At 31.8% G+C, this 16,520-nt stretch overlaps 1 protein-coding gene across 2 annotated transcripts in view; it reads right to left on the bottom strand.

The window, feature by feature from the left end:
- The window catches only part of unk (RING finger protein unk), a 139,248-nt gene that overhangs the window by 104,938 nt on the left and 17,790 nt on the right, over positions 1 to 16,520 (bottom strand). Inside the window, exon 2 of one of the 2 annotated variants that reach the window (XM_080174271.1) lies at positions 729 to 827. The exons of the other annotated variant lie outside the window; for it this stretch is intronic. Coding sequence (XP_080030397.1) covers positions 729 to 827 — 99 coding nt within the window. The remainder of the gene's footprint in view (positions 1 to 728; positions 828 to 16,520) is intronic. 2 annotated transcript variants of the gene reach the window in all.

Raw genomic sequence — 16,520 nt, 5'->3', positions numbered from 1 at the left:
ACCTACCTCCCCCTTTGTAAAAGTTAATTAATGACTTTTGAATTTTAAATCTTCTTAGTATAAAACTTTTATATTTAATCAAGAAATTACATATTATATTTTAAATACCTTTGTTACTAAAAACATGCTAAATATACCCCTACCCCCTTACTTCTAATATTTCTTTTAAAATCGTTTGAAAAATACGTTTTTTTTATAGTGAAAACGAAAAAATATTTCCACTTATTAGAAAAAAAATTGATTTTTATTCATTTAATTTCAAAACCTATGTAAAATTTTTTTATGAATACTAGCAAATAGTTTTAAAAAGGTTGTCTAGATAGTTGTTAGAGCAAAATAAACTAATTCTTTAAAAATCACGAAATTTGTACCAAATATCACATAATTTTTTGTGATTTACCAATCTAAGACTAAAGTCTTGAGCATTATATAGAAAAATTAATAAATACAAAATGTCACTAAAAAATCATCACAACTGAAAAGCACAGGCTGTTAGAGGGCCTCAAATTGTGTTTTACACTTTTTTTTTCATTTTTTCACACGTGCCTATCTCTGTGCTCTATTCCAAAAAAGAGCTACAGAGAGAGAGAGAGAGAGCACTAATATAACGTAAACAAAGACAGAACCCGGAAAGCGGCGGTTCCGGCGGGTGACAACCGCCGCAACGGGTGCCAGCTGTCGCGGGACACCGACCCAGGCGGTTGTCAACCGCCGCGGCGCGGCCTTACTTGTAATGCATGACTTGTTCGGGCTGCGGCTGCGGCCCACCGTTGAGCGGGTGTGTAGCACTGCTGCTTAATGTGGACGCCGGCATGTTTCTACCAGCACTGAATATTATACAGATACACAAAGTGTGTGTGTGTGTGTGTGTGTGCGTCTGGGAGTCTGTGTAAAAGTGTGTGTGTGTGTGCGTCTGGTAGTCTGTGTAATTGTGTGTGTGTGTGTGTGTGATTCAACAAATGCTGGGTGAGAGAAAGAAATGGAAAGGGGGAGCTAGAAACTAAAGAGAAGTGAAAATCAAAATGGGAGCACTTCAAAAGAGAAGGCAGGAAACCATGGTTGCTAAAGTTTAAAATATTTATCCCCTAAAATCGTTTTTCTTTATAGAGAAAAATATTCTAGAAATATTGCAAAATCTTTTGATCTATATAGAAATATTAAAATGGAATGTCATTAATGTAATAAAATTAATCAAAGAGTTCTAATCTAAGGCGTACTCACGATTTTATAATCGAGAAAGAAGGATGGGGGGGGGGGCAGTTTTTGTATATTTTCTTTTTATTGGTCAATTTTAAGGTAAGAGTATAAAAAGTATTTAACAAAAAAAAATATATAATAAGCAATACATTTGATAGTAAGCTTTTTTAATTTATTTGTAAATAACTATTTTATTTTTGGAGTCCATGTTATTGGAGAAGAAAGGCTAAATGAGTGCTTGAAAGAGAAGGAACAAACCCCACAGACTATAGCAGATTCTTTCAACTTAAATTACAATAGAAAATGGTCTAAAGCAAAGCTATAAATGCGCTGTGTTTCTATATAATATCAAAAGCTTTGAACTCAACTTTTATTTTAATTTTAAAAGAGTGGGAAGGGGGAAGGAAGAGCAGACACTTAACTGTCCCTTTTTCAAGCCAATGCATAAAGTTTTTACGCCCCCCTTTTCATTTTCATCCTCTTATTTGTTCCTTCTAAAATGGGGAAACACCAAAATATTACCCTCCCTATTCTAGCAAGCCTCTCTTTATTTCCCCCTTCATCCCCTCGTTAAAGTCTCAACAAAGTCTGCCCCCTTCCCTCGCAATTCTTCCCCCCATAAGTTACGCTAATTCCCTCTTCTAAAAATAGGGTTCTCAACTCGTTGTTATGATAAATTTCAAATAAATTTTCTAAAATCATTAGAAAAATATGAGAAAATACTAAATCTTACATTTTTATTTCAGAAGTGGAAAAATAATTTCTAAATTTTGGCAACCTTATTTCAAGTTACGCTTTCTGTCTGCCATCTCTCCCTCTAAGCCTTCTCTCTCCCTCTTCTTTCTTTGTGTACGCTTTCCCCCATGCCCCCTTCTCCTTCCTCACTCCCCCGCTTCCAGACATTTTGGACGCACTAAGCAAAACCGGAATTTTTTCGTTTTCAATGTGCAAAATATTTCAAGAAAATTTTTTTTCTCTAATAAATTGCAAACAAAAAGTGTTTCAAGATTAGGTATTTTTTCTTTTATGTTTAAGATTTAAAATATTTAAATTTTATTAGCATGTAAATATTGGTGTTAAAAATGCACAAAATGACACAAAATTAATTTATCAGGGAGTTGCTTTCTTTGATTGTAAAGGTGGTTGACATATGATATTAATATGCGGTAGTCCTGATATACTATGTGTTCAGAATTACATACAAATTGCAAAGAATACTATGGACAAGCGAGAATGAGTTGGGTTAAGTTTAGCAGCTTTCAGCAGTAATTTTTAGCCTAAATAATTAGTTTCTGTCATATATAGATATATAAAAGGGGAGGAAATCAAATGTTTTGTTTAGATCAAGACCCCAAAATACCAAGACATTTGTCTAGCAAGTTCTTAGCTATTTTGGTCCAACGAGAAAATTCTCTCATTCCATACTTTGACTTAAACAACATCAAGCCATTGCCATTTAGTTTTATGTTTACACCAAGTGTGATGGAGAGATTGTTCTGTTTGCTTTTCATGCAACCTCATTAGAGAGATGTTATAAGTGATTCTAGAATGAAGTTTTATACAGTTTAGAGTAAATTCTTCCAACTAGTGAGCTAGGTGTCTCAGACAAAAGTACTTCAGGTGCGTTTAGACCCATTCAGAATTAATTTGTGTAGCAAATAAAGCCAAATTGAGTAACTTTTTATTGAGGGCAAATAATAAAGAAATGTTGATTCTAATCAAACTCCCGTATATTAAACCATTCATATACTAAATATTTGTGTAAAACATAACTATTTTATGTGTATTTTATACAATTTTACCAAAGTTAAATCCAAAGCAAAGTTTGGAGCTTTCAATATTCTTTAGTTTTTAAACCACAGCCAAGTTGCTTCCTTAAAAATAATAATTCATGCATTAAAATATTTTGCTTATGTTTAGCTTTAAATATATCTGATTCTTAAGATCTCATTGAAAAGTCATGGATCTGCTGTGACAACATTGTTAAATGTCATTAAATTCACATTTACTATAAGGATTATGTAACAACATGTTGGATTTATTTATCAAAATAATTAAGATTGACATCACATCTTCTCAGTGCTAAGATTGTATTACAGAAATCATTTAATGTATATCAAACATATTGTTTAACAAAACACACTTCATATTTTTTTAGTACCTTTGTTGGTTTTATAGTGGAGTTAAATTATTAATAAGCAAAAAATATTAGGTATCCTGTTGGCTAAGACAATAAACTATATTGATGTAGACCCTATATAAGTAATATTAAATAACATATCCAGTGCAATAGATAATACTCCTTACTCAAAGCTTATTTAAACCAAAAGTTTTGGTCTAATATGAGATTCTTAAAAATTAGGTACCTCATGGTAAATAGGCATATTACAGATATTGATATAGACAGTTTTTTATAGTTTTTATAGCAAATTGGCAAGGATTCAGTTAGAATCCGAGTTAAGGTGTCTTTTAATATATGTATAAATTACAATCCCTCATAGGTTTGCCAAAAAAGGATAGGATTGAATTAAACATCAGTTTCCAAACTTGATGAGCAATTACTTTAGTCTACAGAAGGGGTAATTTTGTTAGCTGTACTTTGGGTTGTAGTATAAACCAATTCATCCTCCTTAGTCTTTTCCTTTAAAACCTCAAATTTCAAAAATATTCTTAAAGACAAAAATCTCCAAGTATTCCAATAATTTTTCTAAAAGTTGCTAAATAATACGAGAAAATTAACAATTCTGAAACTAACAAACCACTAAAATTGAACGTTTGGAGTTGTGCAAAAACGTGACTGCAGCTCTAAGCAAAAATTCCCAGGCCAGACAGAGGGAATTTGTTTCTAAGGGGCCGGATATACTAGCTCCGGATTGGTGGGAACATTAAAGTTTTACTCGCCTTCTCATTGGTCAGAATTCAAGTCACCCCACCAAGGTCAGAAAGGGACACAAAGGAGGGAAAATTTGGATTTCCCTTAGTTTTACCAAATTAAAGATTATTACCTAAATACACATATCTAATCATAAGACAAAGAAATCTATAAAAATATTCCACCATCCCCAATAAAAAATTAATTTCTTTGTTGTAGAACAAAAAGGAATTTTTGCAAATAAAAATATTGGTTATAATCAAGGAACACCGGGAAAATTGTGTAGTTATAAAGAGTACAAAATTTTGAGCAATATTAGCACAATTTTCTACTAAGCAATTTTTTTCAATACTTGGTGTATATTAGTATTTGAGTGTGTCTGTGTATTAATCTATAATGCAAAGTAGAAAAATGTCTGTCCGTCCGTCCCTTAAGATCTCGGTAACCACTAAACCGATTAGATTCTACTCTTCAGGGAATATGCCTACTGGTCCTGTGGGGGTTTTAGGCTATTTTCTTGGAGGTGGGACACCCCCAACCCGCCAAAACTAAAAATCCCCCCCCTCAATTTTTTTTAAAAAGAATTTTTACAAATTTTGCGAATTCGCCATCTATTCGCGAAAATTTGCGACCAATTTGCAATTTTTTTCGCTGGGTAGGTTATAAAAGATGTAATGATTTCGATACTCACATCTTTTTTGGGGGGGGGCAAGTACCTAATGTTTTTATGTACCTACTGGTGCAAAGCCCCTAGAGGCTAGGGGCGATATAGTAAAAAACTATTTTTAAGGGAGGGGAGGTTATAGTCACTCTATTCTATTATTTGGTTTATCCGTCCATGAAACATAACAAAATAATTCTTTCATTTATTTTTTTTGTGTAGATTCCTCCAACGTTGAGACTTGGATATCTGTGCTTAGCTTTTTTTGATGTTGTCATAATTGTTAAGAACTGCTTCCAAGCTTTCTGAGAAGTTTTTTCTACTTACCTAAAAAAAATTAGGTTACAGTTAATGTTGCTAAAATCAGAAAAAAAATATTAAAATATAGCGAAACAATAAAGCATAACAAATATCTCAGGTAAAAAAAGAACATAAAATATCAAAAAAACTCTTAAAGAAATGCACTTAATATATGTAAATGCAAGAAACTTAAATGGATAGTTTTACATATCAATTTCAGAGAAGCTTTGTCTAGGCCTAGTATATAAAGTAGTAAGCTTTTTTTGTCAGTAGTGAAGGATCTCAGTAACCGCTCAACCAATTTGGTTCTTTTTACAGTGCGGCTTCTTAAAAGTCGTTAAATGGTTTAATGCTATTTAAATTTTATGAGTAAGTCTGGGTCTGGTTTTAGGCTATTTTTCTGCTATTACATATCCCTTCAAATACAGAGCCCCTAGATGCCAAGGGCGCAGCTGCTAGTTTAGTTAAGATAGATATGGAAACGGTTTACCAGTGAAATAAACTGACAGCCAATTAAAAACACAAGAATCTTAAGAAAAAATTAAGCATTCTATTTTCCTGAAATGTACCATAAGGTAGTTCTGGCTCTTTATTTCGCTATCTTTTAATTTTTTAGTCCTTGATAACCTATTTTTTTTTAATTAACCACCGGATGTTTTTACACGTTGCTATAGAAGGTTGGTGATTTCAAGGAAGGATTAATCTTACTATATAGCCTAAAACCTTAAACCTTGAGCGACAGTCTCTAGCCGATTAAGAGATGTTGCTAAACATAAACACAAAAGCAGATGAAACTTTGTAAAATAAACCTATAATTAAACTGTAAGGATTTAGATTTGTGAATTGAGTTTTTTTTTCTAATCCTTATTAACACCAAATGATATTAAACAAGGATGATTACTACATAAAGCGTAGCGTGGATACCCACAAAAAAATGAAAATATAGCACAGAGAAAAACAACCTGGACCGATAAGTTTCTCCTATACAGTAAGCTACTTATAGGTCCAGAGAAGGTTTGTTACTTTAATTTAATCCCCCCTTCCCTCAAGTGTCCCAATAAGCCTCTAGGGGCATGGTCAATTAAACAAAAAAATATCTGCCTAAAAAAAATCAACGAGAATTCTAACTGTTAATGTTTTTTTTAATGCTTAACTAAACAAAAAATCAGACGGCTATCTTGAATAACAGGTGATTAAATACAACTTTAGTAGTCATACTAGTTCGAATGGACGGACGCACGGACGCACGTACGTATCATAGTTATAGAGAAGCTACTTTTTGAAAAAGGATGATTCATACAAAATGTATGAAAAGTATATTTATGATTAGAATTATTTGAAAGGAGCATGTTATTAGGGGCACCTGCGTAAACCTTTAACATTTCCAGGGATGGAGGGAGGGGGCAGTGGACTTTAATTATACTGGTAACAAGTTCTCTCATTTTTTGACTCAATAACTGAGGGGGTTTTTATCACATCTTAATTGGTTGGTTCCAACTTAAAGTATCCAAACTTTAAATAATTTAGAACTACACAAAGGGCAATTTTGTTTATAATCATTTATGATTCACATATTACCGACCAGTCTCTTTTCCCTTTAGATCCCTGATAATCCTTTAGTGTTAGAAGTTATTCCATATTTTGTGTATGCCCGTCCATCATGTATACATGTACATTGCAGGATCTTTATACAAAAAAGTTCCATTTTCCATAAAAAAAACTCCACTATCAATTTTATTTTTAGTAAGTTTTTGTCTATAGTAGTATAGTATGAGAAGTGTTGGGATTATTATGAACTATCACACACATACACACACACACACTTACACGGACAGACCTTTTAAAGGGGGGGGGGGGGGGAAATATATTTAATTAATAATAAAAACACACATTTGCGGTATAATTAAAATAATAATATATTTGAAAATTGTCATAATCACACTTTGTGCTCTTGTGAAATGAAGAATATTGGAAAAGAGAAAGAGGGAGAAAGAAAAAAAGAAAAAGAAAATGTAAAATTAAGGAAATGAGGGAATTTTTAAAATATCAGGATCAGGTTTGTTCACGGTAAAATGTTCATGGAATCTATTATCTCCAAAAATCTATGAACTTTAAAGGCTGCTAACGGCCAAACAGCGGAGCGCACACATTATATTCGCAAAAAAAACAACATAAGAAGTCCTACAAATTCTCTGGCATGGTCTTTAATCAACCATGCACCAATAAAGGTTACCTAAAGAGGGTATTTTGAAAATACCCTAAAAACTTAAAATGTGCGTTGTGCTTATAAAACAAAAACCAAGTATGACCCTAGTAACTCAAGCGCACTTCCCTTAAAAGGTCAGGTGTAGGGTAACAAGGGAATTTTTGTCCATAAGTGGCGTAGCATCAGCAATGAAGGGGAGGATACACTTAAATAAAGATCCAGATTTTTTACTGATTTTTATGGGGAATATTTTTGCAGCGATTTTTAATATTTTTGTGGTTATTATATATAATCATAATTAGATGTTCCGTCCTTCTAAGAAAATTTTGTATTCAAAGATAAAAGGACACGTAGCTTATTTTTTTAAAAATAGTTTTAGTTTCTCTGTTGTTATTGAATATAGATTGCTGATTTTTTTGTGACAAAACAATTTTCCAAAGAGTATCCAGCATACAATTTATGTAATTTCTTCTTTATATCTCTCTTTTTTTATGAACACTGAACATTAACTTGATTCACTTTCTCCATTAGTAAATCCAAATTTTTTTTGTGCCTTTTTACTTATCATCCTTGTTTTTATGAAACCTGTTAAAAGTCTGAAGCTATTTATTTTTTTTACGGCAAATTAAATCATTTTACATTAACAATATAAACCAAAATGATGTAAAATTGTCTGAATTTTTAAGTTTTTTTTTCAGACGAAAAAAGGTACTAAAATGTGTATATAATATTGTAAAATAATATTAATACAGGGTTAAACGTTGAAAATGACCTCACAAGTAAAATAAAATACATTTTATAATGAAATGAATTACATAGACAAGGCTTTTTCTCCTTTCCGCAGGCAAGAAAGTTTTTTTCCCAGTATAACTTCGAAACGGATTATTATCCGCTGAATTAAAAACGGTTTTCAGCCATACTGAAAAATAATGTATAGCATCGTATTACAGACAATTTTCCACGAATATAAAAAAAATAATAAAATTAATACCAGTTTTATTAACTGGGACCTTCGACCCATCGGGGCTAACAAAACTGGTTTAATCTTAATTTGTATATTAATATCCGCGGAAAGCTGAAGTTTGTTTGAATTCAGAAGATATATCTCTTCAACTTTCATATTTAAAAAGAAGTAATTTAATTTGGGTGCGGCTAAATTCACTCTTAGAACACCCTGTAAAATATAAAAGTATGCTTTCATGCAAAATTTAAACCCCAAGGTTTTCTTAAAGCGGGTTTTCTTGTTAATGTTGATTATATTTTGTAATCCCCCAAAACCGACGCCGCGTCTACTGTCTCAAGGTGATAATATGATCTAATGCTTTAAGTCAGAAAGGTCCAAATTTCTACCCGATCCTCGTCATAACTAAAGATGTTAAAAATAAAACCTACAACTGCTATGGCAGTTAGTTCTATGATACATTTGCGAAAACAGTCGACATCGATAAAAATGTTTTGCAATCAAAGGGTTGGTTGTCTGAATTTGAAGGGGTGGGGGGCGGCGGGGGTTTAAACACTCCTCTTACAAGGAAAAATGGTAAAATGGCCAGTAAAAAGTTTAGCACTGATCATAAAAATATTCCATACCCCCAATATCTTATTACCATGTAAAACTTATTTACACGAGATGCTATCAAAGTTACACACGACGAAAATTACATTTGTAGACTTTTGTCAGTTATAAAACAGTAGGCGATTAAAAGTTTTTTTTATAAATATTATTTTTATTATTAAATTATTTCTTTTTTTATGCTAAATTATAATGTTATAATTTACTAAATATTTACTCAAGCATTAAGCTTATTTTATCGCAAGCAAAATATATAAAATGAATGGCAGTTTTTATAGGATTTTATTTTCCGGGGAAGTTTTCAAACCCCATATAGGAGCAAAACTAGAAAAATAACTTCATAACATCAATTTTGGCATATTCCCGACAGTTGTAAATTTGGTGGTTGTCCTCATAGCAAAATTTTATGCACCTTTAAATGGCTAATGCATGCATTATAGTATCTTTTTTGACATATTTCCAACAATTATAAATTTGTTGGTTGTCCACATGGCATAACTCATATTTACAGCACCTCATAATGGTTTATAATGAACTGCATGCACATATGTATGTAGACAGCAATAGTATTCTGAAAAACTAATTAACACCATAGTTAAGTATTTGTATATTTTAATTATGTCTGCCCGTAATGAAATATTGAAAAAAATCAGAAAGTAAGCAATTACATAAAAAAAATGTACCTAATAATTTTATTATTCTTTCAAATTATATACCTACCCAAATTAAAAAATTTCTAGCTTAGGAAAAGATTAGAGCGATTAGTTACGGACAGAACAATCCTAGTTGTAAATAAGATTTTTTGAATATTTCCATCTGTTAAAAAAAAATATTTTATTAGGAGAAAAGTAAAATGGGTGTAGCCAAAAATCCTTATTTTTACAAGACTTTTTTCTGAGGAAACAAAAAATTAATATCCCCCACCCCCCTCCTCCCCACTTCAAATTTCTGTACTTTCAGCAGCAAAACTACTCCAAAATCATACTTCATTTCATTTGTAAGTTTAAACTTCAGATATAAATATCTACCTTATAAAAATAAAGAAATCTTCATTAAAAAATCCATCCCGTTTTCAAAATTTAAAAAAACATATATTTTTATTACAACGCGTATTGGCTTTAATACATAACTGTATTAAGCTTTATATTCCAACGTTAAAGGTACCTAAAACAGACTAAGAAAAAATAAAATGCTTCCCAAATTCTTTTTATAAAAGAGAAAAAAAAACTTTGGATGACATCTTTCTTGTTTTACGGTGAGTAAAAAAATTAGGGACCCTTAAAAAATCTAGTTTAACTTTTAAGACACAAAAATTGTAAAAAAATTCTGATGAATACACATGGATCCTAAAGGATAAGACAAGGAGCGATAAGCAGAATTAAAATTATTAGTAAAAACACTATTAGTTAGTAGTAAATCCTTATACTAAAGTAACAGGATGTCTATTTGTATGTTTGTGTGTCTGTGTGTTTGTACTGAAGGATCTCGCTAACCGCTAAACCGATCGGGTTCTCCTTAACAGGGTAGCTTCTCATAGATCCCGGGAAGGTTTAAAATTATTTTGGGGGAGGGTACTACCGCCCTCCCAAGAGAAATCGCCTCTAGAAAAAATTCCCCCCCCCCAAAAAAAAAAAAATTGGGTTATCAAATTCGACTCTCCCCTATTCAAGTGCCCCTAGAGGCTTCTCGGGGGCGTAGCCGCTAGTAAGCTATATTTAAGTAGCCAAAGTTTTTGGGTCAACGAATAAAGAAAACGTGTTTATGAAACTTTGGGGACCAATATGATTTTCAGTCCAGTGTTACCTCCCTCCCAGTGAAATACAGGATTAGGTCATAGGAAAATAAAAATTCGTCCCTCTCTCTACAAAATTAATAAATTTCAAAGCTTTCAAGTCGAAATTAAAAGATGAAAGATAAAATATGATGGCTATCAGATCCTCAAATTACATTATACTTACCGACGAAGTAAATTGTTAAGAAACCACGCTCATTCAACTAAAAAAAAGGGGCTAAAACATTATATATTGCCTTCAAGTCCAATCTCAGATGGCAACAAATTCATTTTACTAAAAATAAATTAGTATGGTTGAAAGACATTGGACATTTCATTCGAAAACGATATTGACTCAGATAGGACAATAGGCGCTAAACTAGTATTCCCTTTCAATTAGAAATATATATTTCTGACTATACTAGCTCAAAAATAGGTGCACGAGTTCAAGTTCCTCTGTTAGAACAAATCACGTGTATTTTGAACATTTTATACACCACTTTCAACCTCTCATGAAAAAAAAATGAACGTCTTTTAATAAAAGAGTATGAAAAAGTAAATTGTTGTATGTGATGCCCCCCAATGAAAAAGCCTCTATTATTTCCATTTCTACACAAGAGTGACAACCGAACACAAAATGTTAGAAGACAGCACATTTTTGGTTAACATTTAAAACAGCCAAAATAAATTTCATCATATTCTATCAGATGCTTTTCAAATGTCCAAAAATTTCACATATAATTTTAGTCTACAGAAAGGATATTATAATTAGGGGGGATGCAGGGGAGTCGATCAATTAATAGTCCCTTGCCTTATCACTTCTGTAAACCTTACTAAAAATTAACCAGAATTATTTTACCAAACCTTTTTTAAAAGCGAAGCTTTTCTATAATTAGGGTCGGTCCGTCCGTCCGTCCGAGATAGATAGCTTTTATTCGTTAATTTAGGCATGTTAGAATTGTCCTATCGATTTCAAACTTTGCATGATGTTTCCTGTAGTAGTTGGGTACGATTTAGAAAGCGTAGCAACTCTATAATCATTACCAGAATGTCCGTACGTCCATTTTAAACATGTTGATTTTTCTACTTTTTTAAAAACAAATTTTCAAGTGTTTTAATTATCCGTTTGATCTTATTTTTGGTATATTGATTCCTTGGACAACAAAGAACAATATTATAAGCGAAGCAACTCTATAATCAAGTCCAAAAAACGTAAGTATGTCCATAAACATTATCCTGTTTTTAAGCAGTTTTTCAACAAATTTACCTACAATTTTGATTCGACATTTTACATTTATGTTCCGATTTTTCAGTTCAGATACTATACAAGTGTTAATATCCGTTTGTCCTACCGTTTCAGTGCTTCGCTTTTATGGATGTTGTCATCCTTGTTTTATTAATTGCAACTTTATTTTTTTTGTTTCCTTGGGAAAAAATATTATTTCAAATATATCTTTAAAAAGTTGAAGAAAATATATTTGTGCTATTCAAAATATTTTGCTGCAAACGGAAAAATCATCCAAAAATGAAAAAAGAGAGCGACTTAAAAAGGAGGGGAGGGATGGAGGGGTAAAATTATACAATTTTTCAGTTTCGGAAAAAAGACCTTTTCCAAATATAAGAAGTGTTTGTACAAAAAAAACTAAAAACCTAATAATAGAGCAACTAGAAAAATTTAACTTTCACACTACTATTAATTGTCCCATAACAAAAACTTTGATTAAAGAACCTTTATCTTAAGATTTTATCTACGAACTAGTGACTGTGTCTCTACCGTCTAGAGGCTTTGTGTTTTAATTTTAATAGCCCAAAATTATCCTCCAGACCTATGTGAAGCTGCAATCCTAGTCTCTTTAGGGGGGGGGGGCGGGGGCTGTATTCGAAGGGATAGGGACCAGAAAATAGCCTTAAACCAACCCGGGATCTATGGTAGGATAACTACCGTGGTTAACATAAGAACCTGCAGCGCTAATAATCCTGACACATAATTTTGCTGAATCGTTTTCACTCCTAGTATAAAAATATTCTCAAAATAAAAGCTTTTCCAACTTTGGTGGGTGAAATTGTACTTCGACGGGAAGCCAAAAGGTCAGGTGAAAAACGTTGGCCTAGACAAAGCAGGAAAAATAATGTTTGCTCATGAAATCTTTAGCTTAAGATCTCAGAAAAGAAAGAATTAGGCACTGCTACTCTATAACTAAGACTTGTTCTGAAGTTCATCGGTGCTTTCACTTAAAAAATATCTATAGACCATCTAAAACCCCTCTTTCTTTAAAATTTTTTGTCATTGAGGTCCCTTTTCCCTAGAGAGCTCTAGCGTTAATTTTACCTGGCCTAACCTAAAATAAGCATTAATATACATTCTATCAAAAATTTTGCTTGTTGTCCATATGCCATATCAGAGGGAAACCGCCCGATAGTTCATTAGATAACTGAAGCTGTAGTGAAAACTTACCTAAAATTACAATTATAAGTTAGCCAAAGCTTTTTCGTTAAAGCTAAGCAGTTTTTTTGGAATAGTGAAGCTTTTCTATAATTAGGGTCTTTACGTTCATCCGTCACGATTCTATTTAAAACATGCGGATTTTTGTTATTTTTTTCAACAAGTTGCTATAAAACATTTATAATTATCCTATTAATCTGATTTTTGCACAATAATTCCTAGGATAAAAAGGTATAAAATTTTTAGCGAAGCATCCCTATAATCAAGTCGTAAATATGTAAGTATGTCCTAAAAGAGAATCCTGTATTTACGCAATTTTGCAACAAGTTTATACTTTCACAGCTTCGCCTTCATAGATGTTGTTATCCTTGTTACTTCATGTATCGCTCGTAATTTTACATCTTCAGAAAAGCTATGCTATTAAACCAGCTACAGAAAAGCTACGCTTCCATCAAATCGGTTAAATTAAAACAGACATACTGTTTAAAAAATTAAGCTATTGAGAATTTAGAAAGAAATTGAAAACATAAAATACATTTGCTGAACAAAAAGGATGAAAATATTAATATGAAATTTTGCCTAATTTTAAAACAATCAATTTTGCTATTTTAAATATTTTACAATTTTAGTAATATCTATTTTTAAAATCGGACGCCATGACTTTAAAACGCTTTAATTTTAAAGAGGGGTATAGTTTTAGGTCTCAAAGAGCATCAATTTTTACTTCTGTTGCTATGTTACCCCTTTTTTACTCATATTTTTTTTTTTTCGGGGGGGGGGAAGGGTTTTTTAAAAAAAAAAGATAAATATTTAAGTTTAGCAAAATATTCTAATTATGTTACAAAAGAAATATTTATTCGTATAAACTTTTACATATTGCCAACCTATTAAGTCAGCTTTATATTGGTCTTGTAGTAAAAGTTTAGTGAATATTAGCTCATACGCCAAAAAAATTACCAAATCTGACAGTCTATAGTAGCTTAATAAACAACTTCCGATTGTCAAGTAAAATCCCTAAAACGGCTTCAAAGTTTAAAATTTACTGCTTTATAGCAACAATTTTTGTTGCACGCCTAATAAAGAGAAGCGACCCAAGACAGGGAACTATGGATAGCACATAGGAATTACAATGGATATTACAAACAATTTTCCACGAATATAAAAATATAAAGTTAGCGCCAACTTTGTTAGCCCGGGCCTTCGGCCGCTCGAAGCTTACAAAATGGCTTAAATCTGATAACTTTTCATTTTAATATCCGCCGAAAAGTGGTCTATTGTACGATGCGAAAAATAACTATCAAATCCTAAATATCAAGAAATAAATTCGTCTATAAATAGCTTAATTCTGTAAGTGACAGGTTCGAATCACAGCCCAAACTACATCTTAACCAAAGACATTAAAAATTCAGCCTATTGATAAAACATAGCTTACAGATTTAGATATGAAAAGGCACTGATTCAGTTTTAACCCACAACAAAAGGTCGAGCAATCAAAAGGTTGGTTGTCTGCAAAAGTTTGGATGTTAATGCCTTGGGATCTACTACATAGGACCGGCTCTTCAATGATATCCAATAAAAACAGACAGGGATATAAAGGGATAAAACAATGGCCGATAAATGATGATACACAAAATACTCCTTCTGTAGATTACAATTAGTGAATGAAACGTTTGGACACACAACTGAATGAACAAACTAATTAAAATACAATACAATCCAAAGTTTTTAAGCCAACGAATAAGAAAACGTTGTTATAAAACTTTACAGACTAGTGTAATAAACAGCCCAATGTCCCCTCTTTCTCTGAATAACAGAGGTAATTAAATATACATATATCTATCCCAGCATTCCTGAGTCCAAGTATATACCTCTCAAGATTAAAAGGCAGATAAAAAAAAGGGTTAGGATCAGAAAAAATGGAAAAAGTAAAATAAGTCAAAAGTTTAATTTTTCAAGATTTCAAATAACATTTTAAGTCCCGTGTAAAAATAAGTAATTTTCCTCCTTCTAAATATTTATTGAAAAATTAAAGTTTTTTAAATAAATTACATTTAAAAAAACTGTTATAAAATACCCAAAATTAGGACCTAACGAATAAGTTCAGATATTTTTTGTCTCAAATTACTAAATTTTCTTGCTTATCAAATTTAATAATTAACAGGTGAAAATTAGTTTCATAATTTTCTTTTTCAAATACAGAACCAACAGACAAAGGTTGATTAAAGTGGGGATGGAGGTGTAAGCCTCTTAATAACCAATGAACCGAGTTCTTTCATTTAAAGGAAGCTTCACATAGGTTATCAAAGATGGCTTTCTTATACTTCAACATTATTTTTTTCTTCAAAATAATTGTTTGATAATTTTAGGGTTGTTTTATTTTCAAATGAGTTTGTGGGCGGTGTATTTAAAGTTTCCCGAACTTTCTCCAAACCATTATGAAATACATGCATTTACCATGTGCTTTTAAACACACACACACACAAACATATAGACACACCTATACACACACAAAATTACACAGAAAGATACCACATGGATAAAGGTATACCTATTCTTCTAAAAAATATATATATCTTTTGGGATAAGACTATAGACGATAAATTGAAGTTCATCCCAAATTATGAAAAAAAGTAAAATATCCCTTCTGTAGATTTAAAATTATTGGTGGAAAAGTTTAAACACATTGCTTGTCTAAACCAATAAATTATATTTGTATAAATTGCAGCCAACAAAAATATGATAAATAAAAATACTTTAGTTACGAGTATAATCCCTACTCCAATGTTCCCGACCCTTCCTTGTATAATCAAACCTCCCTCTGAAGGCTTTCTTTTCTTAGGGGTGTTAATCTCGTAATAAAGACTTTATTTAGCATGAATTAATTTTCTAATCTAAAAATCCTTTTTATGAAACACCCAATTGTAACGTGCAGTAAATTACTGACCGACCTACCGACCAATAAAAAAACTTTTGTCTTAACATTTCCCTTAATGCCTGCAGCCACAAACAGACACATACACACACTTTTTTTTAAGAAACTGGTTTTGTTATTCAACCATGCAGTCTGGTAGGTGAAAGCAGGCGGTGCTACAAGAAAAACAACATTTTTAATTCAACTTTCAGCAAATTGTCTTTCCCCTATATATCAAAGTAAATGAATATATATATATACATTTGTCTTCATTAAGTCTTGTAAAAGTTGCAATGATTCCATGGTTTTACGGAAAATCTTACATTTGATTCTAAGCAGGGTTTGAGCTATTTCAAAGGCAAGGGTAAAATATAACCCCTCTAACATATATCTTTGTACAAGAATGCCTTTTTTTAACAACAGTTTGTCTATCTTTTTCAGTGCAACTTAACTTGATGTGCAAATTTGCTCTATTTTAATGTAGATTTGTCATTTTTAGGAGAAAAAAAATAATTTTGTAGAACCTCTTTAATTTTAAAAAGCCCCATGCTCTTTACCACGAGGTGTAGATAGGCCATTAGAAATATTT

Source organism: Acartia tonsa, chromosome 10 (assembly GCF_053477335.1).
Source record: "Acartia tonsa isolate MP-2025a chromosome 10, ASM5347733v1, whole genome shotgun sequence".
Classification (NCBI taxonomy): domain Eukaryota; kingdom Metazoa; phylum Arthropoda; class Copepoda; order Calanoida; family Acartiidae; genus Acartia; species Acartia tonsa.
This window is presented reverse-complemented; position numbering and strand designations above follow the sequence as displayed.